This window comes from Perognathus longimembris, chromosome 28, assembly GCF_023159225.1.
Source record: "Perognathus longimembris pacificus isolate PPM17 chromosome 28, ASM2315922v1, whole genome shotgun sequence".
In the NCBI taxonomy this organism is placed as follows: Eukaryota; Metazoa; Chordata; class Mammalia; order Rodentia; family Heteromyidae; genus Perognathus; species Perognathus longimembris.
Genome location: NC_063188.1, coordinates 101,734,700 through 101,758,588, shown reverse-complemented (window position 1 = coordinate 101,758,588; position 23,889 = coordinate 101,734,700). Strand labels below are relative to the sequence as shown.

General features: G+C 41.4%; 1 protein-coding gene across 3 annotated transcripts in view; it reads right to left on the bottom strand.

Moving 5' to 3' along the window:
* Sh3kbp1 (SH3 domain containing kinase binding protein 1) overlaps positions 1 to 23,889 on the bottom strand; it is a 311,679-nt gene that overhangs the window by 243,841 nt on the left and 43,949 nt on the right. For all 3 annotated transcript variants that reach the window (XM_048336005.1, XM_048336007.1, XM_048336008.1), the window contains exon 2: positions 9,701 to 9,858. In XM_048336005.1, coding sequence (XP_048191962.1) covers positions 9,701 to 9,858 — 158 coding nt within the window. The remainder of the gene's footprint in view (positions 1 to 9,700; positions 9,859 to 23,889) is intronic.

Genomic DNA, 23,889 nt, shown 5'->3' with positions numbered 1-23,889 from the left:
CCAAAATTCTGACAGTATGGCTTACCCAGAGCACAACCAAGTCAGAGACTCACTGTCTGAAGTTCTTTGTGGGAGTCCCACATTTTAGAAGTTCAAATATCCAATAATGATCACCAAAGCAACACCTGGTCAAACAATGACTTCTATTTTAATCTGCTAGAAAATTGGGGGTTAAAACACATGCTCAGAAAGTCCATTTCTAAAGTACCACTCGATATTCTTGTCACTAAGAAAATAAGATTCCATTATGTACAATCATCACAATTGACTGGGTCAGGAAACTAAAATTTACCAAGGTCACAGCCCTCCCTGAATCACAAGACAACCCCTTAATATCTTTCTCTCTCTCTTTCTCTTACACACACACACACACACACACACACACACACACACACACTCCTGCACCATAATAGTTACAAATCATGAGGAATTCCCTAAATGATTTGAGCTTTTACTGTTCACATACTTTTCCTTAATTACTCCAGACCCTACTTGGTTTAACAATTCTCAGAACAATATCTAACAGGCTCCGGTTATAGGACTTATTTTTCTGAAAATAAACTATATGTTTAAAGTCGAAAACATATTATGAGCCCAAATTGATTGCTGTCGTGGGCTCTAGGGATAGAAAACAATCAATAGTCACACATCTGCATTACCTACCACTGATAAAAGTCACATTCCTGCTGAAAAGCAAATCCAGAGCACTGCAAAATGACATTTACTTTCAAATAAATAAAAATGAAATGTTTCCCCTAATTGAATTGGTAGGGGGAAAAATTGAACAAGCTCCTAAAAGTAGGTGAAGGCTGCCTTTCGGGCTGAAATAGCCAACTTCTGAAAAGAGTTCCTAAAATTCAGAAAATAAGTTAAGTATTAAATCTTCACTCTACCTGATAAAAACACTTGGGGAGGGCTGGGAATATGGCCTAGTGGCAAGAGTGCTTGCCTCCTACACTTGAAGCTCTTGGTTCTATTCCCCAGCACCACATATATGGAAAACGGCCAGAAGGGGCGCTGTGGCTCAGGTGGCAGAGTGCTAGCCTTGAGCGGGAAGAAGCCAGGGACAGTGCTCAGGCCCTGAGTCCAAGGCCCAGGACTGGCCAAAAAAAAAAAAAAAAAAAAAAAAAAAAACACTTGGGGAGGCATAATGCAGCAGTCAGTAATAGCAAGGAACTCAAAGCCACCAGGACAATTCAGCCAGAAAATGCTGCCTCCTAGAGAGCTCAGGACAAGTATTCTAATGTTTATGTTCATATTCCCTCCCTCACTCCCTCCTCCCCTACCCCCTCTCTCCTTCTTTTTCTCTTAGTTTCCCTTTCTCTCTCTCTCCTCTTTAGTATGCCTCCATCACCCCTTCTGGGAAACGCATAAGATATAAACAATATCTGTGGCAGGTGCCAGTGGCTCACGCCTATAATGCTACCTACCCAGGAAGATCTGAAAATCATGGTTCAAAGCCAGCCCAGGCAGGAAAGTCTGACTCTTAGCTCTAATTAATCACCCCAAAAGCTGGAAGTGGAGTTGTGGCTCAAAGTGGCAGAGCACTAGCCTTGAGCAAAAGAAGCTCAGGGACAGAGAGCCTAGACCCTGAGTTTAAGCCCTAAGAGCACCATGTAGGAGCGTGTGTGCACGCGCGCATACATGCACACACACACACACACACACACACACACACACACACAAATACCTGTGTCATAGAGTGGTATAAGGATTTAATAAAATAAGATCCATGAAGAATCCAAATTAGCCTCCTTCCATTAAAGTATTAGATGCACTTTGGTCATTGCACACAGATTATACATACAACACTGGGTAGCCATAAGCCTGGACTGGCTGGCAGACATCATTATTCCACAAACTAACCCAGTAATCAGGGCCCAAACTGCTGAGTTCATTTTTACCACATTCTACCAGTTGCCTGATGAATCAATTCTGAAATTTCTCAAGTGGTATTTAAATCGTGAGCACTTCTGTCCAACATCTTTGCAGAACAATGCCTAACATGTATTCTCCAGAGCACAGAATGACTCAAGACTAGGCCACAGGCCCTAAAACCCATCCTGTGGGAAAATATACATTTGTGACCACATGATACTCCACATTCAATATGTCCCCTTTTCAGCTTATATTCCTCTTGTGCCTAGCACATAGCAGACACCCTGCAAATGTTTGCTTCATGAGTGCAAAGACCCCCCCACATGCCCAATCCAAGCATGAGTAAATGGTATAAGCAAGAACAGACTCAGTATATCCTAAAATACACATACTGCCATTTCAAGAATGGTAATTATCTTGAAATGATCATAATTATAATTCACAAAATTAATCACCTTTTGTTAGACATTTAAAGAAGAGTGAAATTTTATAAAAGGAGATACAGGTTGTAATCTTTAATTTGTTGTGTGTGCCAAAAAGGGGCTTGAACTCAAAGCCTGGGCATTGTCCCTGAGCTTTGTAGTGCTCTACAACATGAAGCACAGCTCCACTTTGGGCTTTTTCTTTTTTTGGTGGTTAATTGGAGACGTCAGTCTCATAGGCTTTACTGCCTCAGCTGGCTTTGAACTATAATCCTCAGATCTCAGCCTACAGAATATCTAGAATTACAGGTGTGAGCCACCAGTGCCAGGCCATAATCTTTGACTATTGAACAATACTCTGGAAGTCTCTATTTTATTCCACTTACTGAAATAGATTTACAATTCTTTCTTTCATAAAATGGGGAGAAAAATTTAATTGTGAGCTTCTTGAAGTGATACAACTACTGGCCTTCTACCTCATTTATTAAATATATTCACCAAACACTTTGCACAAATATGAAAAAGGGCTTTGAATATGCAAAGAGAGATCTGAAACACCCAGTGAAGGAGTGGGAAAGCAAACTGAGAACTGTTACACTTAGCATATGTACAATGAGCTGTGAGTAAACACACTGAAACTTTCAGCAACAGGGCAAGCAGTGTGCAAAATTCACTTCTACCTCGCACACACAGAAACAGGCTAAGAAAACAGCTTACTTCCTCACAGACAGTATCAGATCAATTTAAAGATCAACAAGCATATTCTTTTTTAACCCCTACCACAGCTTCCTGCTTTTCTGTGTCTTACTGGTGAACTATAAAATATCACAGGCCTGGGTCCTGTTACACTTTACCAAATGTCCCCTCCAAGAATAAGCAGACACATTTTTGCATGATGATCCAAGCCACAGTTTTCATTTTCGTTTTAAAATTCATTCTGCTGGCCATTAAAAATGTCTATCTATGGATCAATGTCGGAGAAAACCCAGAAGAGGGCTGTTTGCCAATCTTTCGTGTGATTAAAGCACACTGAGTAACAGTTTTAAAGGAAGACACTGCTAATTAAAATGCAAAGAAAAAGCCCACATCTGCTTATAATAGGAGACTGTCTTGTGTTTTATATAGCAGTTTGAGGTCTCAGAGGGCAGCTATATTTTTTAACAACTTTGAAGAGCCATTGCAGTTTTCCTATTATCATACTCTATACTATGGTCTATCATGGTCTATTCAGAAAAAGCATATACCAAAACTGAGTATGAAGTAAAAGGATAATTGTATGACCTTTTAATGACATGCTAATGTATTTTCTAATAAGCCATCAAGGAAGGCAACTATCAGGATATTTTACAATCCTATAAACTTCAGAGGATAGCACATACAAAAGAAACCAGCACGGTTTTTCCTTTTCTGACAGAGGTTAGAATTTTATTTTTCTCTAAGACATGAACCCGTTTTGAACCTAACTTCATAATCTTATTTGAATATTCCCTTTCTGCTGTCTTTTAACCAATTCTGCATGTCCTCACTGAATCATTTTTGTTATTGTTTTGTTATTCATTCATTAAAGGAGCCAACAAAACTTAAGATATATGATCTCAATTGGCATGTTTATAATAATGTGAGAACTCATCTTTAGTTAGGCATAGTGGGACATGCTTGTAATTTCACCTATTCAGGAGGCAGTGGCAAGAATGAGAATTCAAGACCAACTCAGGCAAAAGTAACAGTGAGACCTATCTCAGAAACAAAACATGAAACCAAGTGCCAGTGGTTCATGCCTGTAATCCTAGCTACTTCGGAGGCTGAAACCATGGCTCAAAGCCAGCCTGGGCAGGAAAGTCTGGGAGAGTTCATCTCCAAAGTAAAAAGCCAAAAACGGAGCTGGAGGTATGGTTCAAGTGAAAAAGTGTCAGCCTTGAGCAAGAAAGCCAAGCAAGAGCTCAACACCCTGAGTTCAAGCCCTGGTATCAGCACACAGAAAAGTACATAGAAAATGGTTAGGAGGAGGTTATAGCTCTCTCTGATAGAGAGCTTGCCTAGCATGCATAAGACCCTAGTACCCAGTTACTACAAAAACAGAAAAAGAATTAATCTTGGATTGTTCCTGGGCCCACCACCAAATCATTCTTGGAACATGGAATTCTATATTTTAGGACTTCTCATCAGTCATATATGGGAAGCTACACAAAGACACCAAGATTCAGGGTGATTAATTCACTTGGTTTGTGGGGCACAAATGAGACCAAGGAGCAAATGTGAGACTTTCCCTCTCTTTCTCCCCTCCCATAGAGGCCACTGCTTTACACAAAAGTCCTATTGATGAAAGCAATTCCACTCCTACACATGTATATATACATGAGAAATTAGTGCTTATGTCCACAGATAACCCGAGACTGTCCAGAGCCTTTATTCATAAAAATCATCCCAAACTGGACCTGGGAATGTGGCTTAGCAGTAGAGTGCTTGCCTAGCATGCATGAAGCCCTGGGTTTGATTCCTCAGTACCAAATAAAAAGAAAAAAACGGAAGTGGTGCTGTGGCTTTGAGCATAGAGAGGCTCAGGAACAGTGCTCAGGCCCTGAGTTCAAGCCCTAGGAGTGGCAAAAAAAAAATCATTCCAAACTGGAAACAACTCAAATATCTGTCAATACAAGAATAAATATGAATAAACACATAATGTTATACTCATTATTATAGCATACCACATAACAAGAACAAACTACATAAGATTAGCCAGATATAAAACAGCACATAGTATAAGGCTCTATGTATATGAAATTCAAGTACAAGCAACACTAATCTATTGCCTGGGGAGAGGGGAATGGCATGATGGACTTTTCCATGGGGAAATAAATAGTATTGAACAGGATGATAGATGTAAGAACTGAAATCATCATGCACACCGGTGATGTGCATGTTATTTTACATAAAATTCACCTTAATGAATAAAAACTTTTAAGTTGGACATGGTGGCTCAAGACTGTAGTCCTAGCTACTTGGAAGGTAGAGACTGGAGGATCACAGTTCGAAGACAGACAGAACAGACAAGTTTGTAAGACTCCATCTCAACCAATGTCTGAGGGTGGAGGCATGCACCTATTATCCCAGCTACAGAAGAAACACAATGGCTGGGCTCAGTGGTACATACTCACAACCTCCAGTGACACAGGAAATCTGGCCTGGATATAGAGTGAGTTGTTACCTCAAAAATAACCAAGGTGGGCTGGGAATATGGCCTAGTGGTAAAAGTGCTCACCTCATATACATGAAGCCCTGGGTTCAATTCTCCAGCACCACATATATAGAAAAAGCTGGAAGTGGCTCTGTGGCTCAAGTGGTAGAGTGCTAGCCTTCAGCAAAAAGAAGCCAGGGACAGTGCTCAGGCCCTGAGTTCAAGCCCCAGGACTGGCAAAAAAACAAAACAATAAAAAGTGACTTATCATAGACATTATTGAAAATGAACTAAAAAAAAAAATAACCAAGGTAAGACAGGTGTCCGTGGCAATGGCATGATGCTCAGATCTCAGCCTCCTGAGTAGCTGGGATTACAGGTATGAGCCACTGGCGCCCAGCTGGATCTAATTTTTACTATTTCTTTCTATCTGCTGGTTTTGAGTTTGCTTGTTTCTGATTTTCAAGGAGCTTGAGGTATATCATTAGAGTATTCATTTGAGATTTCTCCAGTTTGTTGATGTAGGCACTCACAGTTGGGAAAGAGGTAGGGGGAAAAGATTCTTCATCCATATTTATTTAACAATGAGGAAAAGACAAACCCAAAAGGCCATGTGGGATAACAGATTGCAGCCTGAGAGCTAGCAAAACATGGGTCTCTTGTGCACATTGGGATGGACTGGTGTAAGGAACAGCAGGAGGATGGCTGGATTCTTGTCTTGGGAGCCTGAGACAGTAGAGTTGAAGATGGACACTGCATGTCAATACCGTTGGAGAACATGCTCAAATGAGACACTGAGTAAGGGTCTGATCAATAAACAATGGGATTTCACAAGATTATCTCCATTCAATCTGGGGACAAATTCTTCTTAAACTAAATGGAACATACAGAGCCACTTTTAAAACTTCAAGCCTATGCCAATATGATTGCTGTTACTTAAAGATACATTTTCTGGGGGCTGGGGATATAGCCTAGTGGCAAGAGTGCCTGCCTCGGATACACGAGGCCCTAGGTTCGATTCCCCAGCACCACATATACAGAAAAAACGGCCAGAAGCGGCGCTGTGGCTCACGCGGCAGAGTGCTAGCCTTGAGCGGGAAGAAGCCAGGGACAGTGCTCAGGCCCTGAGTCCAAGGCCCAGGACTGGCCAAAAAAAAAAAAAAAGATACATTTTCTGCTATTAGAATTCTCTACAGGAGCTTTGATTAGGGTTCACTCCACCACTTCTACCTACCATATTTTCAATAATAAACCTCAGAGTGAAGACATAAAAAGAGACTCAACCATCTGAAAGAATCAAAAAAAATTTTTTTTCTGCCAAATGTGACAGCTATAAGGAGTGCAGCCCCAGCCATTCCTTTTTATCCTTTCTCCCCTAAATGAAACCAGCACCTTCCAAGAGTGTAACTTTCCCTCAATGGACAAGCTCAAGCCAAGGTTAGATGATAATTGATTAGGCAAGAACAGGAAGTCCAGCCCAGGAGAGAGGGCCATTCTTCACTTGCTAACAGAATAGGGGTATACTCAGTAGGTGGCTACCACTGTGCTAAATGATTGCCAGAGCTGTTTCATTTAATCATCACAGGAGCCAATGAGGTAGTTGGGCTTTCAACAGGAAACAGCATGTCCAAACAAGAGTAATCATAGGCTGTATTAATAGACTTTTGTTTAAAAAAAAAGTAAGTGAGATACCCAGAAATCCCAAGTTAAAGGGCTAGAGACAACGGAGCCCTTACATCTGACAGGATGATAGGACAGGGGCCTAGAGAAAGGTACACAGCATGGAACAAGCCAACTATGCATGAACAGCAGCACAGGCAACTTGAGGCAACCCCACAGGCAGAGAGCCAGAGGGGTAACCCCTGATCTCATTGGCCTCCCTTCTTCCTGCCCTCTCCTGACAAGTGTCCTTCCTAAGCCAAAGCCTGTGACACTCAGGAGTCTTGCTAAGGCCTACTTCAGAACAGCCCAAGGCAGCAAAGGCAGGACAATTAAGAAGACCACATCACATTCCTATCAAAGCAAAGGAATCTTCTGTTCCTCAATGGGCAACAAGGTGACAGCCAAGAAGGGCACCTTCTAGAAAACCTGGGCAATTCCTGCCTCTATCTTTCCCCAATCTGATTCCCTCCTTCTTTCCATCCTTTGTGGGATACCATCTTTAGTGTGCAGAGCAAATTTCAAAGGTTTTATCTGTGCCTTCCAACCCAGTTATCAGATTTTATGGATCTGTCGTATGAAATGAGAAAGCATTGAGCCAATAGGACATATACAAAGCTTTCAAAACAAGGCCAAAATGGGCGCCCATGCTGCAATCCCTCCTTGCCAGACCTGTCCTCTCTTTCCTAAAGCCCACCCTCTTCCCAGGTCCTCTCTCCCTTCTGTCTCGCCCACATTCCTTCTCTAATTCCTTCCTCAATTCCCACCCTTCTTTTACACTAGAATTTGGCTCAATTTCCAAGGAAGTCCCCAAACCTGAAGGTTTGTTTGGAAAAGCAAATGAATTATCTTCCATTTTCAATCAATGCTAGCTCTGATGTAATGTTTTCCCCTTCTTAAAACAGAAGAAAGCTGGTAGATTTAAGCATAGTCTTGGGGAGGAGGATATCTATATGCCTACCCCTTCAAAAAGCAATGTTTATCTGCATGTTATCAACAAAACTTCCTCCTCTGGGTTTGTACACACCAAAAAAAAATTAAGGTAACATTTCCTTTTTAACTCTGAGGCAAGATCCTAAAGAATGGACTCCTGGGGGCTGGAAATATGCCCTAGTGGTAAAGTGCTTGCCTCGTATACATGAAGCCCTGGGTTCGATTCCTCAGCACCACATATATATAAAAAACCAGAAGTGGCGCTGTGGCTCAAGTCGTAGAGTGCTAGCCTTGAGCAAAAAGAACAGTGCTCAAGCCCTGAGTTCTCAAGCCCCAGGACTGGAAAAAAAAACAACACAAAACAAACACACAAAAAGAATGGACTCCTACAAGGTAGAGATAGTGAGCCCAGGGGCTGAAGTCCATCCACAACACCTCACATGTTTTGCTTTGTTTTTTTCATCAGCACTCCTACCCAGCCCTCAGAGACTCCTCTAGGATAGAGCCGACCATTTCTCTGGGACCAAGGTTTCCCAAACTACCTGCTCCTCACAGCCAAGGCATACTCCAAAGTATGGTCTAGTATCTCAAGGAATATGGCAAAAGATCTTGGGATTTCTGCTTGTAGCTCTTCATAGCAATGGCGATCATTCTTGTCTGGTGTGGAGGAGGAAGTATTCCAATGTGGAATTGTGTCTTTTAAGCTTAGTCTTGCCTTGAGGAACACCCTCCAGGTGATCCCTTTTCTACCCAACAATTCAAAATATAGTTACAACTGGGAGCCATGTAGTTCATTAACAGAAATGAGCTACATTTTTGTGATTAAGCACTAGATGCGTTGTACGAAGGACCTAACTTTCACAACCTTACCAAAGAAATTGGTTTTATTTGATACTTCAAGGATATAAGGAAATAAAGGAAAATAATATCACTCGCATTGATTCAGAGTCTGCTTTTAGTATGATTGCTACTTGATGGAAGTGGTCAAAACTGAGTTTCACCTCCACTTGGCATAAAATGAAAAAGGAAAATGTTCTTTTAAATTCTCAAAGCAAGTAAATAAAAATATAAACGATTTAACAAGCTTTATATTTTCCAGCATTTTCTGGGAGGTGATACGTGGCTTGGGAAAAGATTATCTGGTATCATTAAGAAAAAAGCCAAAGCCATTTCAGCCAGGCTTACACCTGTAATCCTAGCTACTCAGGAGGCCAAGACCATGAAGATCAAAGGCCAAAGCCAGCCCTGGCCAAAAAAAAAAAAAAAAAAAGCATGACTCCATTTCTAATTAACCAGCAAAACACCAGGCTGGAGGTCTGAGTCAAGTGGTAGAGCACCAGCCATGAACAAGAAAGCTGAGGACCCCAAGACCTGAACTCAAGTCCTGGTAATTGGTGCGTACACACACACACACACACACACACACACACACACACACACACACACACAAAACCATTTCAAAGCAGGCATCCCAGATAGCAAGGGCAAAAGTACACATGCACTTGTTGATATGACTGAAGAGATCAAGCTATTAAAGCAGCCCCTAAGAGTCCCACACAAGTCATCAAGTACCCCACAACAGTTGGTCAGCAGAGCCCAGACAGGAGACAGGAAAAGGGTTTTGCTTTGTACTCACTCTTACAAAGTTGTCAGGGAACAAACCTCTCCTGCCGTTGATCTGTCCCTCCCACCAGCCTCCATCCTCTTTCCTGATGTTGGTGATGACCTCACCCACGCTGATTGTCAGCTCATCATCGTGCTGGGCCTGGTAATCAAACTCCACTATAGCCTCCACTGAAAGGGACAGAGGGGAAAAAAAGAGCAATTTAGGTCAAATATTATAGAAGTCTAGGGTGCAACATTCTGCAAGACCAATAAAGTCATATGAAAGGGACTTCCCCTCTAGAAATATTTAAAATAACAGAGTCACACACACACACACACACACACAAAACTGATTCTGGTTAACCTAAAGCCTATAGCACAAAAACCACAAAGTGCTGGTCATAGTCAGACATAGGCGAGGAAGCCTGAAATCTCGAGGCCAGCAGGGGCTTCAGAGGGGAAACCACACAGTGAAAGTGACATAGTGAGGTTTCTCCCACCCAAGGGCTGCATGAATGAATGAAGGAGTGGATATTTGTGAAAATTAAAGGAAACCCAAGTGGCAAATTAACAACTTAAGAATTATGCTAGATGGGAGCCAGTGGTTCATGCCTATAACCCTAGCTTTTCAGGAGACTGAGATCTGAGGATCAAGGTTCGAAGCCAGCCCAGGCAGAAAAGTCTGTGAGACTCATCTCCTACTAACCACTAAAAAAGCTGGAAGTACAGCTGTGACTCTAGTGGCAAAGCGCTAGCCTTAAGGAAAAAAAAAATCTCAGGGACAGAAACAGGCCTTGAGTTCAAGCTCCAGGACTGGGGGCAAAACGAGGTATGCTGAAATAACGGAAGGAAGAAGAAAAGTTAAATAATTTCTATTAAAAAAAAGTGCGTATACACTAAAATCAACGGAAGATGGATTGAGATCTAAAGAGTTCAAACTGTAATTTACTTCATTGTGGTTTCTAAGATTTTATTAACATATAATAATCCTACATATGAATGGAGTACAATGTGACATTTCTACACGTGCATGTGACACACTGGTCAAATCTGGGTGATTAGCATTTCCCTCTCCTGTCGTTCCTTTCTGTTTACGGTCTTTACACTCCTTCAGATCTAAGAAACTTAGCTTTGGTGAAGAATTCTTAAATAGAAAATTAAAAAGGCATAAATAATTAACAAAATTCAATATGTCCCGGTATTGAATACCTTGAGCTTTCCAGGAGAAAGGCTGGTATGGCTGAATAGGTCTCTATCACATAGGCTTGGCATATCCATTATGGGTAATTTCTCCAAGCACTTCCTGTTCAGAATAGCCTTTCTACCTGGCTGATCCACTCATAAGGGCAGTATAACCAGAAATGCTTCATAGTGGAATTTCCTTTTCCTATTATCATTTATTCTGACTCACTCTACCACTATAAATCCGTCCAGCATGAAGTTGAGTTATGACCTATGGTCATCATTTTTCAATGGAAAGAAGGAGTGTAAAGGCATAAAACAAAGCCACTTTTCTCCTTATTCCTCATGATCGCTGGCAAGTAGGCAAAAATACTCTGATTTCCTTGTGCCATCCACTGTTTCCCAGTAGTTAGAATGAGCCAGTATAACAATGGGAAGCAAGCAGATTTAAAGACAGCTTTCAGCCAGGTTCAGGAGCTCATTCCTATACTCCTAGCTATTTGGGATGTTTGGGCAGAAGGGCCTGAATTCAAGCTCCAGGACTGGTGTGAAAAAAGAGTTATGCTGGGGCTGGGAATATGGCCTAGTGGCAAGAGAGCTTGCCTCGTATACATGAAGCCCTGGGTTCGATTCCCCAGCACCACATATATAGAAAACGGCCAGAAGTGGCGCTGCGGCTCAAGTGGCCTTGAGCAAACAAGCCAGGGCCCAGGACTGGCAAAAAAAAAAAACAAAAAAAAACCCAAAAAACAAACAAACAAATAAACAAAAAAAACCAGGACTGGCAAAAAAAAGAGTTATGCTGAAATAACAGAAGAAGAAAACTTAAATTCTTTCTATTAAAAGTGTATTTATATTAAAATTAACTTAAAGCATTCCAACTGTAATTTTTTTCATTGGGTTTGTAAGCTTTTATTAACTCATGAGCCCAAGAGTTTGAGAAAAGCATAGAAAACACAGCGGGACACCTATTGCAAAAGGAAAAAATACAGTTTTCTTCAGACCACCTAGAGATTGATCTGTTGGAACTGAGATTACAACCACTGTTTATGTGCCAGGCACTGCTCACTGCCTTCCTACATTTCAGCTAATTTCCCAATCCAATAGTATGATACCCATCTTCCCACTGAAAGACCCTGAAACTCAGCAAGGAAGTTGAGCTCATTTTCTGAGCCAGTGCACTCCAAAGAGAGACGTGTCCATTTCAGGGGCCTGTGACATTGATGGGAGGAAAAAGTTAGAATGTCTATTCATCTACTTTTTAAAAAGAAAAAAATTCAACTTCCTATTTACAGAATAATGCTGGCTCCTTCATCCGGTCTCTAAGTCAGACAGTCAGAGGTCCTCAAAGGGGCAGGAAATAGTAGCCTAAGAGACTGCAGAACCAAGGAACACTGGACAAGGAAAGCTACTAGAGCAATCACTAACTCCAGCAGCAGGGGGTGCTCTGCAGCTGTGTGATACCTATGGCTAAAACTGCTTTATGGACCTCAGCCCATTTAAAAATTACCCTAGATAGATTAGCAGCTTGGAAGATTGGTGTGAAGGAAGTAGGAGCTATAGACAATACTCAACTCCAAGTAAATAAGAAAATAGTGGAGCTTCTACTTTTGCTCTTAAAAATGTATTTCCAGGGGCTGGGGATATGGCCTAGTGGCAAGAGAGCTTGCCTCGTATACATGAGGCCCTGGGTTCAATTCCCCAGCACCACATATACAGAAAACGGCCAGAAGTGGCGCTGTGGCTCAAGTGGCAGAGTGCTAGCCTTGAGCAAAAAGGAAGCCAGGGACAGTGCTCAGGCCCTGAGTCCAAGGCCCAGGACTGGCAAAAAAAAAAAAAAAAAAATGTATTTCCAGCCATGTTTGGAGGCGAACATAAAATAATCACATCATGCAAGATGACCAAACAACTCAATTATCAAGACAAACGGGCTTACTTGGATCACTCAGTGGGGATGTAGAAAAGAGGAGAGTGTCTACCCTAGAAAAAAACCTACTTTCAATTTTCCAAACCCACTGAGACATCGGGCACATGGACTACACACAGGATAAATTGGACATAGACTACAAAGGAAGCACACAAGGTGCAGATCAGCAGAGATTTATTTAATGCAAGAAGACAAAGCAGGGTGCAGAGAAAGAGGAGAACAAGTTAGCTCCTTTGACAAGCTGTCAGAAGTAGGAGCTAAAGCTCAGTGGGTAGTCTTCAATCCAAGGGTATTTATGTCTCTTTCTGTGTCAGGGGGATCAAGTCCAAAATTGGGCACCTTAATGGGTGGTCAGCTAGCAACTTGCAAATCATCCGGTTTTAATACTACCACCCAAGTGGTAGTATTAAAGACAAAGGGTTTAAGTTTATCTTTTAATCAAAGGGTCTTGTGCCATTAAGTACCTTTTCTTTGTGTTCCTTTACATACCATTTTAAGTACCTGTCTTGAACTCAGGACCTAGGCACTGTCCCTGAGCATTTTTGCTCTAGGCTGGTGCTCTACCACTTGAGCTCCACTTCCAGCTTTTTAGGTGCTTAACTGGTGATAAGAGTCTCATGGACTGTCAGGCCCACTCTGGATTTGAACTATGATCCTCAGATCTCAGCCTCCTGAATAGCTAGTTTTACAGGTGTGAGCCACTGGCACCCAGCTCTGTTCTTTTTAAGGTATTCTTCCTGGTCACATATTTACAAAGAAGGCAGGCATTCTCCTTTTGGGGCAGTTTTTCTATATTTGTGGGAAATTTTTATATAAATGTGGGGACATAAAACATTAATGAAAGTCAATTTTTTTCATTTGATCAAGTTTCAGTTCAGCTTTATAACAATTAAAATAAGCTTACTAATTTTTTTGGACAATGCCAGCACTCAGATTTTTTAATAATTAAATTTTAGCTAGATACCAGTGGCTTGTGTCCCTAACTACTCACAAGACCAGAAAAACTATGTTCTTTCTATTCTTAGATTAAATTACTCATCCAGAAGAGATAAGAGGGGCATCTGGGTTTATTCCATATCTTGGCTATGGTAAATAGTGCTGCAGTGAACATGGTTGTACTGGTGGCTTTATTGTAGCCTTCTTTGTGCTCTATCGGATAAATGTCCAAGAGAGAATTTCTGGTTCATAGGGTAACTCTAAGGAACCTCATACTGCTTTCCAGAGTGTTTGAAGAGGCTTACAGTCCCAGTAACATTTGGCCGCATCCCCACCAGCATTTATTCTTGTTAGTTTTCTTGATGATAGCCACTCTAACTGGGGTGACGTAGAATCTTACTTACGGTTGCTTTGATTTGCATTTGAATGGATTTGTGGTGTATATATACACCATGGGAGTCTACTCATCAGAAAGAATGATCTTGTACCATTTATAAGGAAATGGGAAGACTTGAAAAACATTGTATTAAGTGAAGTAAGCCAGACCCACAGAAACAGTGGTTGCATGATTTCCTTCATTTGTGGTAGCCAGAATATGTCTATAAATCTATGTGAACATACTGGGTAGTAAGCAAGTGGTTATAAATAAATTAACTGAAGTATAATTGACTTTATGGAGAGCTCAAATAGTATAATTCTTTAGAAACATTAAGTCAAAGCACTACAAAAACCGTACCCAGAAATGGTTACTTGCAGGAGAAGGCGTGGAGCCAAGGAAGAGAGATATATGAACAAAAGAGGGAAGGAGGAAAATACAGTCAAGAATTCATTCTGTTTATCACAAAATTGAGAAATATAAGGGAAAGGGAGGTCAAAGGGGAGCAAAGACATTGAAGGGATGGCACAGATCACGATACATTGTATATATAAACTGCTTTGTTGAATGGGAAAAAAACCCTCAATACATACCCTTAAAAATTAAGAAAGTGTGGGCTGGGGATATAGCCTAGTGGCAAGAGTGCCTGCCTCGGATACACGAGGCCCTAGGTTCGATTCCCCAGCACCACATATACAGAAAACGGCCAGAAGCGGCGCTGTGGCTCAAGTGGCAGAGTGCTAGCCTTGAGCGGGAAGAAGCCAGGGACAGTGCTCAGGCCCTGAGGACTGGCCAAAAAAAAAAAAAAAATTAAGAAAGTAAGGAAAGGGGTGGGCGAGAATGTTGAAAGGGGTGACATTGATCAGGAAGCACTGTATTCATAAACTGTTTTGTTGAATGGGAACTCCTTTGTACAACTACTTAAAGATAATAAAAAATATTCGAAAACAAAAGAGATTACAGGATGATAGAAGGAATTCAGGCTTGTTGTGGTGACATTTCAGGCTGGCATAGTTCCTGATTCTGTCACAGCTCTTGAAACTGGCTTAATTTCTGATGTTTCTAATTTCCCTGTCACATTACCTTAACTATCCTGCCTTAATTCCACCCTTGAATTAGGTGTAATTGTTGAGCTATTGGAATTATGTGTAATACTTAGAAAATTGTTTATGAGCAATATGTAAAAACTATTTAGAACCATGAAAAAATCTGTTTTCCCCCAATTGTCTATACCTATATTCAATTTTATGTTTCCCAAAATCTTACCAAACCTAATAAATACATAAAGGTTTAGGAGCTTGTTTGAGGTCTCCTCAATCCTAAATTAGTACAGTAAAATATAATCATATGTCATAGAACATTTCAGTAACTGTTAGAAAACACATATATTATGGTGATCTGATAAGATTATAGTACTCAATGATTATAAGAGGTGCTTACATGCTGTTTTTGCTGGACCTATGAATTAATTAAAAGCAAGGTAAAAGTGAGGCTCCCAGCCCCCTTTCCCACATTGTGCATTTGTGGCTTTTGATTTGAGCCATTCTCTCTGGCAATCACCTTGGACACAGGAAAGGGCAGGATTTATTGATAAGCATCTTGTGAAACAAGCCCAACGGCCCCTCAGACAGGCAATGCTTTTTTTTTTTTTTTTTTTTTTGCAGGTCCTGGGGCTTGAACTCAGGGCTTAGGAATTGTCCTTGAGCTTCTTTATGCTCAAGGGTAGCACTCTACCACCTGATGCACAGAGCTACTTCCAGCCTTTTTGAGTAGTTTATTAGAGATAAGAGTCTCACAGCTTTTCCTGTCCTGGCTGGCTTTGAACTACAATGCTCAGATCTTAGCCTCCTGAGTAGCTAGACTAACAGGTGTGAGGCACCAGTGCCTGAATGACAATGCCTTTCTTAGCATCATGCAGCAAAAGGTGAAACTGCTCCAAACATAGATACCAGCCCAAACTCAGGTCAGACTACTCATCAGGCAACAGTGACTAGCTTCCTCTTATTCTCAAGTGATCCAGGAATAACAACTTCTCCAGAACAATTCCATAAATAGACGGAGATAATGGTGAACCAGGACATACCTGTGGACTGGATGCTTAATCATTAGGCATACCTCTCACCCCACTGCTGCCAGTTTCCTCACTATTTAGCCTAAGGCAAATGTCTGTACTCTCCCCTCAAGACTACTGTTGATGTTGAACTACTGTCTTTCACATAATAAAGCTCCTTTCTTTACCCTTCACCATATCTCTTTATTTGGTATATAAATCTGAGTAGTCAGACCTGACATGTGGAAGTCCTACTAGAGTTTGAGCCTGGGGCCATCTTAGTTTGTATAAACACACTACTATTCAAACAATGAAGCAATCAGTTAACTTAATAACAGCCCTTCTATAAAATACAGAGAGATACCTGGTTTGGGGTTTTTTGTTTGTTTTTAATTTTGGTTTTGTGCTGGTCCTGGGGCTTGAAGTCCTGGGCACTGTCCCTGAGCTCAAAACCAGTGCTCTACCACTGAAACCACAGCTCCACTTCTGGCTTTTTGGTGACTAATTGAAGATAAGTGTCTCAGACTTTCCTACTCAGACTAGCTTTGAACAGTGATCCTCAAATCTCAGTAGCTAGGATTACAGGTGTGAGCCATGGGTACCTGGCTGTATGTTAGAACTACAGTCAACTCGTTTAAAACAAGAAACAAAAGGGTTTGGAAGAGTGACCTAAGCTCTCCAAGGCTTACCCTATTAGCACCCAGAGAGGAAAGCTATCAGCTTTTCAGATGTGGAAACTAAAAGCATGGGGGGAGGGGTGGGGTTAGGAGAATTCTCACGAGTGCTCATGGGAGAGGAAAGGAGTACAGGGAAACAAATGTTCCAGGGAGGCCTCTGGTCAAGGATTCATCTGCCAGTGAGCCTTTCAAGGATTCACAACCTGACCAATTTAGGAAGTATAGCCTTACTTCTTCCTTCCTATGAAGCAAGTTGTAGTTTCTCTGATCTCCATGTGAACTTTCCAAGGTAAAGCTGGAAGAGGATGAATGAATTGTGCTTCAAGTCAGTGGTTACCAAATAAACAGTCATTTGCCAGCTATGATAAACCAGAGAGACGCTAGGGTATCCTGATTTTCCTTTGGAGGAGCCTTAGTGGATGCCTGCTGAGGAAGGCTGGGATTCAAAGATAAATAGAACATAATTGCATAACATTCCAGCCTTCTTCCCAATTACCTAGCTAGCTAGCTTGTCTAACTTACCCTTTCTTTAAACTCTCAAGTGAAAAAGAAAGTTATTCCGGCTTTTAAAAATTTACCCCCAGTTTAAAGAAAAGTTAAGCCTGTGGGGTGCCAAGTAGCTCACACCTGTAATCCTAGCTACTAGGAGTTCGGGATCTGAGGGTCGCAGTTTGAAGCCAATCAAGGCAGGAAAGTCCATGAGACTCTCATCTCCAATTAAGCACCACAAAAGTCCAAAGTGGACTTGTGGGTCAAGTAGTGGAGCACTAGTCTCGAGCAAAATAGCTCAGAAATGGTACCCAGGTCCTGACCTTGAAAAACCCCAGGACTGGCATGAAAAAGAAGTTAACATTGTTCAAACTTAAGTAATAATGTAGACCCTCCCTGCCTTCTGACCCCCACAGGACCAGGATTCCCTCCTTATCACCTTCCTCACTCCTTGGTGTACTCCTTAGCTCCACCACTGAGCTTACATTTTTATACTGACAGATTGTGCTCTGCCCAACTATGGTGCTACTAAAATGTCAAGTGTCGATCACGTTTTTTGCAAATTGAGTCATTTTCTTCAGTACACGAAGGGAGTTTGCTATTTAAAAGATCCTGTGGTTGAATCTTTTGTAACATGAATAATCACTTCCTGCTTTACTTTTCCTGTCAAGATGAATTTTTACAAATCAGGTTTCTCTAAGGGTAGTAAACCCTGTGCAAGGCTCTCTTAAGACCTCCTAGATCCTATCTTAGGACCTACCCCCTCTTTGATGGTTGAACAGTTCTGTCCAATGCAATTTATCACTAACTACATGTGGCACGTCTGAATTGAGATGTACTATAAAAAACACACCTCATTTCAGACTTATTGGAAAAAAATACAAATAATAATGCAAGAAAAAGAAAAAAGATCTGGGAGCTGGTGGCTCATGCCTATAATCCTAGCTACTCAGAAGGCTGAGATCTGAGGATGGGGATTCAAAGCCAGCCCAGGCAGGAAAGTCTGTGACACTCTTATCTCCAATGAACTATCAAAAACAACTAGAAGTGGAGCTGTGGCTCAAAGTGGTAGAATGCTAACCATGAGAAAAAAGCTCAGGGACACTGCTCAGGCCCTGAATTCAAGCTCCAGGACCAACCATAACTAAATAAATAACTCAAAAAAATTTATATTGAATATATATCAAAATATTCTGGATATGTTGGGCTAAAATATATTCAAATTAATTTCACACTTTTTAGTGTTAATGCTAGGATATTTAAAATTACATATGTGACTTGTATCTTATTTCTACTGCACAGCATTGGTTTAAGATAATGCTTGGCCCATAGGCAATGAAGACATCAGATTGCATAAACAGGGCCAACACACAAGAGCCCAAGAGAAAGAATGGGCCCCAAACCATTTCCTTGCCTTTCTTTCAAGAAACTGAAAGCAAAGACAAAACATGAGGAGAAAACTTTCATTTTAGTGGTATCTATTGGGAAACTACCTCTGGCCATGAGCATGAAATTAAAACATTAAGCTAAATAAAATATATCAGAGGTATAATTAGGATAACCGTAAACAAAATCCCATAGTTAAAGACATCATAACCAGGAGCTGATGGTTCATGGCTGGAATCCTAGCTAGAGAGGAGGCTGAGACCTGAAGCATCACAATTCAAAGCCAGTCTAGGTAGGAAGGTCTGAGACTCTTCGATTAACTATCGGAAAGCTGGAAGTGGAGTTGTGGCTTGAATGAATGGTAGAGTGCTGGCCAAGAGCTAAAAAAAAAGACACCATAAAATACAAAACTCAACCTCTCTCTCTGGAAAAATGCCACTCTTCAACTGCCAGCTGTGCCAAAAGCCAGCAGAAACCAAAGCTACCCGAACCTAGTGTTTCGGAAAGACAGAGCTGGAGATAGGTGATCTGCTTAGAAATGCAAAACACTTCAACTTTCCTACTCTTCCGCCCTCAAACTTGCTACATGTCTCCTCCCCCTAAAGATGAAATCCGTGGGTTTTTTTTTAAAAAAAACTGTCAGTTGGCTAAGTCAGAGGCCAAGCAGCTTCTCATGGCCAACTTCGCACAGTGGCGATGGCAGTGGCATTTCTGAGGTCCCTCCTGCCTTGCACATTGTACTTACTTCCTCTTTCCACACCCAGCTCACTGAGCAGCAATTTCATGTCTACTTACCCCAACCAATCCACAAGTTCCATCTAGCATCTAGGAAAAGCCCCAATTGTTCCCAGGATTCTATTTGCCTCACCTAGTACCCTGAGTCAATACATATTTGAATAAACCCTAAAGCATAAAGGAGAATGAAGGTTTCCAATGAATTTCCATCATTCTACACACACACACACACACACACACACACACACACACACACACACACCCCACATATAGTGGTAAAGGTCTTAGTGAAAGCTTTTAAATTTAGTAATTTCAGACATAGAAATGCTGTACTTATCCCTTTACACTTCTGTGTGAATTCTGAATAAATGTTTAATCTTAATGTTTTATTTCAGGCCTCTGATTGAAAAGAGCACAGAAAATCAAGAAGCAATTTTTCACCAGAAAAGATTTCACCCAAGAAAAAAAAGACTGATTACTGATTACTGGTGACAGAAAGAACATTAGATACGATCTTGTCAAATCAGTTTCTTAATTTTATAGATGAAGAACTAAGGTCTGGAATATTTTATGACTTGAAGCTTAGAGAGATTGAGTGCTAAATGGCAGTGTCTAGATTAGGACTCCCCTGTCCTAAGTGTTAGTGCTCCGGAGACAAGGGCAAAGTAAAGAGCAGAGATAGCGGAGACCAACAAGATCTGGAATTTCACACTACTGGAGATTGTACCTCTTGCCTCATATATCAGAATCTCCAGAATACCCAGGCATTACAACAGCTAGAAACATATAAAAACTTACGTTCAAATCTAAACAGACAAAAACATGCTAGGAAGAGGATGGGAGTAGGAATGAACACGAGGTATGGGGATAACCCACAAGAGCTCTTTTGGGACAACAGAAATGTCCTAATATTGAAGCGTGGTGAGAGTAGTACAAGGCTATATTTACTAAAACCATATTAAGTTTGACACCTAAAATGAATGTAATTTCTATACCTTTTAAAGATAAAAATGGTTCTAGGCACATTGGCTCATGCTTGCAATTCTAGCTACTCAGGAGGCAAACATTAGGAAAATTATGGTTTGAGGCCAGTGAGACCCCATCTCAAATGTGAGACCCCCATCTCAAATTAATAAAAGCTGGACATGGCAGTATATGTCCATCATCCTGGCTAGACAGGAAATATACATACGATTGAAGTCCAGGCTGGCCCTGACATAAATGAGAGACCCGATTAAAAAAATAACTACAGTCGTGGGTGCTAGTGGCTCATGCCTGTAATCCTAGCTACTCAGGAGGCTGAGATCTGAGGATCATGGTTCAAAGCCAGCATGGGCAGGAAAGTCCATGAAGACCCTTATCTCCAGTTAATCACAGAAAAAGCCAGAAGTGGAGCTGTGGCTCAAGTGGTAGAGCACTAGCCTTGGACAAGAAGTTCAGCAACAATACCCAGACCCAGAGCTCAAGCCCCAAGGCCAGCAAAAAATAAATTGCAGCAAAAAAGGCTGGGGTCATGGCTCAAATGGTAGACTACTTGCCTAGTAAGTGCAAGGCCCTGAGCTCAAAATATAGTACTGCCAAAAATGAAGTTAAAAATTACAAATCTATGATGTGTATTTAGGAACTTATGACTGTAGACATTTGTTATTAAAGTGGCTGACAGCCAACTATCAGAATAGACACTCCCCATCTAGAGAGGGAAAACAATTTTGGGAGAGTTTCCCCTCACACATGAGAGACAGAATGGTATACTAACATGTCCTGTACTCCATCTGCCAATGTATGGGTTACATGGCCCAACTGAATCATGTAACAGCATAAGGACTGAGAAGAGCTGGATTAAGTTCCCAGCAAGGGCCTTCAGAACTCGAAAAGAAGCCCCGCCCCACCCCACCCCCGGGCTGCCTGATTGCCATCTTCCCAGAAACAATTCTCTGACTTGAATATCCACTCCATAAAAACACAACAAAGCCTTCTTAGATATCATTTCCTTTCTTCAGTTAAGAAAATTCATGTCTGTTACTTGCAACCAATGGCCCTAACAGTCATTAATCAACTTTTTAAAGAGTATATTCTTTCCTATCCAAGTCTGCAGGAGGTCAAGTGGTCCCTATGCAGTACTTTCCCACAGTGTCATAGCTGGGGTGAGAGTCTGGATTTCCCAGCTCAAGGGCACAGGTGCTGCTAGGATCTCCAAGCACAGGAGAACTGACCTACATACAAACCAGCCCCACTTTCCTTTCGGGATCTTCGCAGACACACCAATCAGGAGCACCAAAAAGCAAGGATGTAATTCTTAAGGCCTGACTGTGCTACATACTGAACATTAGCCTCTCCAAGGAAGGCAGGCTCAGTATTCAGACCCTAATAATAAAAGGACACTGGGAATGAAATCTCTCTGAATAAGAGGAAGTACACCATTGGCCAGGAGAGCTTCCTGCAGAGTTTAACAAGGCCTGCAGCAGGCCCAGGGGCAGCTCAAAGAATTAGGCCTCAGCAGGAAAAAGAGAAAAGATAGAAATCAAGACTGAAGAGGAAAGATAAACTCAAGTGTGTGACAGGAAAGGAGGCCCACTTTGTCTGCCTTTACACACTCTCGTCATTTACTGTGTTGTAGAATTCTGGCCTCTCTGCCCATCCTTCCCTTCTTGCTTCTATCTAAGCATCTTTACAAAGGACTTGAAGTATAGAATTAACTCCAGACTAGACATTTACAATTGTGTGAAATGAGGTAAGATACTTTGCTTGAGTTCATTTTCTTTGTATTTAAAATCAGGATGATCTGGCATAAGAACAAAGGAGTATATCTGCAAGCTCCTGTATACAGAAACTGCTCCATTAATGACAGCCACGAGTCTTCTAGGCCATTGCTGTACTGTGCTATGAGGACATCCATGCATGTACCCTCCTTACTTGCCCCTTGAAAAGGACAGATCATATCATCTTCATCCTATCCTCCTTGCCTAGCATCTGGCACAAACTAGGCACTGTAAGGTTTGCCACAAAGGAAACCCACCATGTGGTTCAGGCAGAAAGGAGTTTCTTGGGGAGGGGGGGAAGAAAACTGCCAACCCACACAAGATGGAGGTGTGGGGAGACAGAGGGGAAGGAAGAAGGGAGAAGGAGAAAAAAAGAACAAGAGAGAGTAAGAGAGAAAAGGAAAGAGTGAGGACTCATGTTGAGCCAGATTATATATAGGGAAAGGCGAGAGGTATGGCCAGGTGGATTGGATGTGATCTCAGAGAAGGGGGAGGTAACTGCCTCCAGGTGAGCCAGTTGCCTAGGTAGCACAGGTACTGGGCGAAGACTTAAGCAGGTGGGGGGTATCTGCATGGAGCTCTCCTGGGGGTGGACCTTACAGGTACTATATAAATGTTAGTGATCAGATGCATCCATATAATAAAAGTAGTGTCCTCAGCATTAACTTCAAACCACGCCTTCTCATTCAGCCCAAGGAAGTTACAAATGTGGACCATTGTTTCACTTGAAGGCTAGAGAAAGTCAAAGACAAACATGCCTGGTTAGCCACAAAATAAGAATGACCCACTGGTCCAAGGCTTTCAAGTGCTACTCTAATGTCTCAACTCCATTCCTACCTCTGACAGGACCATTGTCTTCTAACAATAAAAGATCAGAAAATGGTATAGGGGTCTGGACAGGAAAGCGTTCACAAAGCCTGGTGGCCTTAGGTCTTTTGGAGCTAATGATCTGAAGCCTCAGGAACAAATACCCAAGGGTCTCAGGAAAAATGTTATTAAATACTTTGGGACTAAAACTAACCCTTGCAAGCCTAGCCCACTGTTCTTTTCCTATATCATTAGATAGACTGATTAAGAATAACTTGACTAGGAAAAGATTCGTTAAGTGAAAAAGAAAACACAGAGAATGTCTGTGAAGTGAGTCTGTAGATATAAAAAAATTGTGAAAAGGGCCAACCATGGTGACACATGCTTATAATCCCAGCTACTCAAGAAACTGAGTTTTAGAAAGAAGTCCAAGGCCAGCTTGGGCAAAAGCATGAGATAAAACAACCTAAAAGTAAAATGTTTGAGGGTGTAGCTCAAGTGGCAGAGCCATAGTTTAACAAGCTCAAAGCCCTGAGTTCAATCTCCAGTATCACAAATACATACATACATAAATTCATACAGTAAAACATAAAAACAACTGGTTATAGTTGGTTCAGTCAATGTAGAAAATGGTTCTACAAAATAATCATGGGGGGGGCGGGAATAAATAACCTCTTAGAAAGCCAAGTTAATAAAATGTCAGTTTAATCACAACAGTTCAGCCACATAAAGAAGACATAACCTATTTAATTCAAGAAGAACAATATGAATGTTGCTTTATGTAAATGTTTTACACTTTTAAGTAATATAATGGCTTAAGGATGAGTAGAGATTTTCTTGATTTTTTGACAGCCTGATTCCCAGAATCCAAGGAGACCAAAAGACAAGTGACTAAT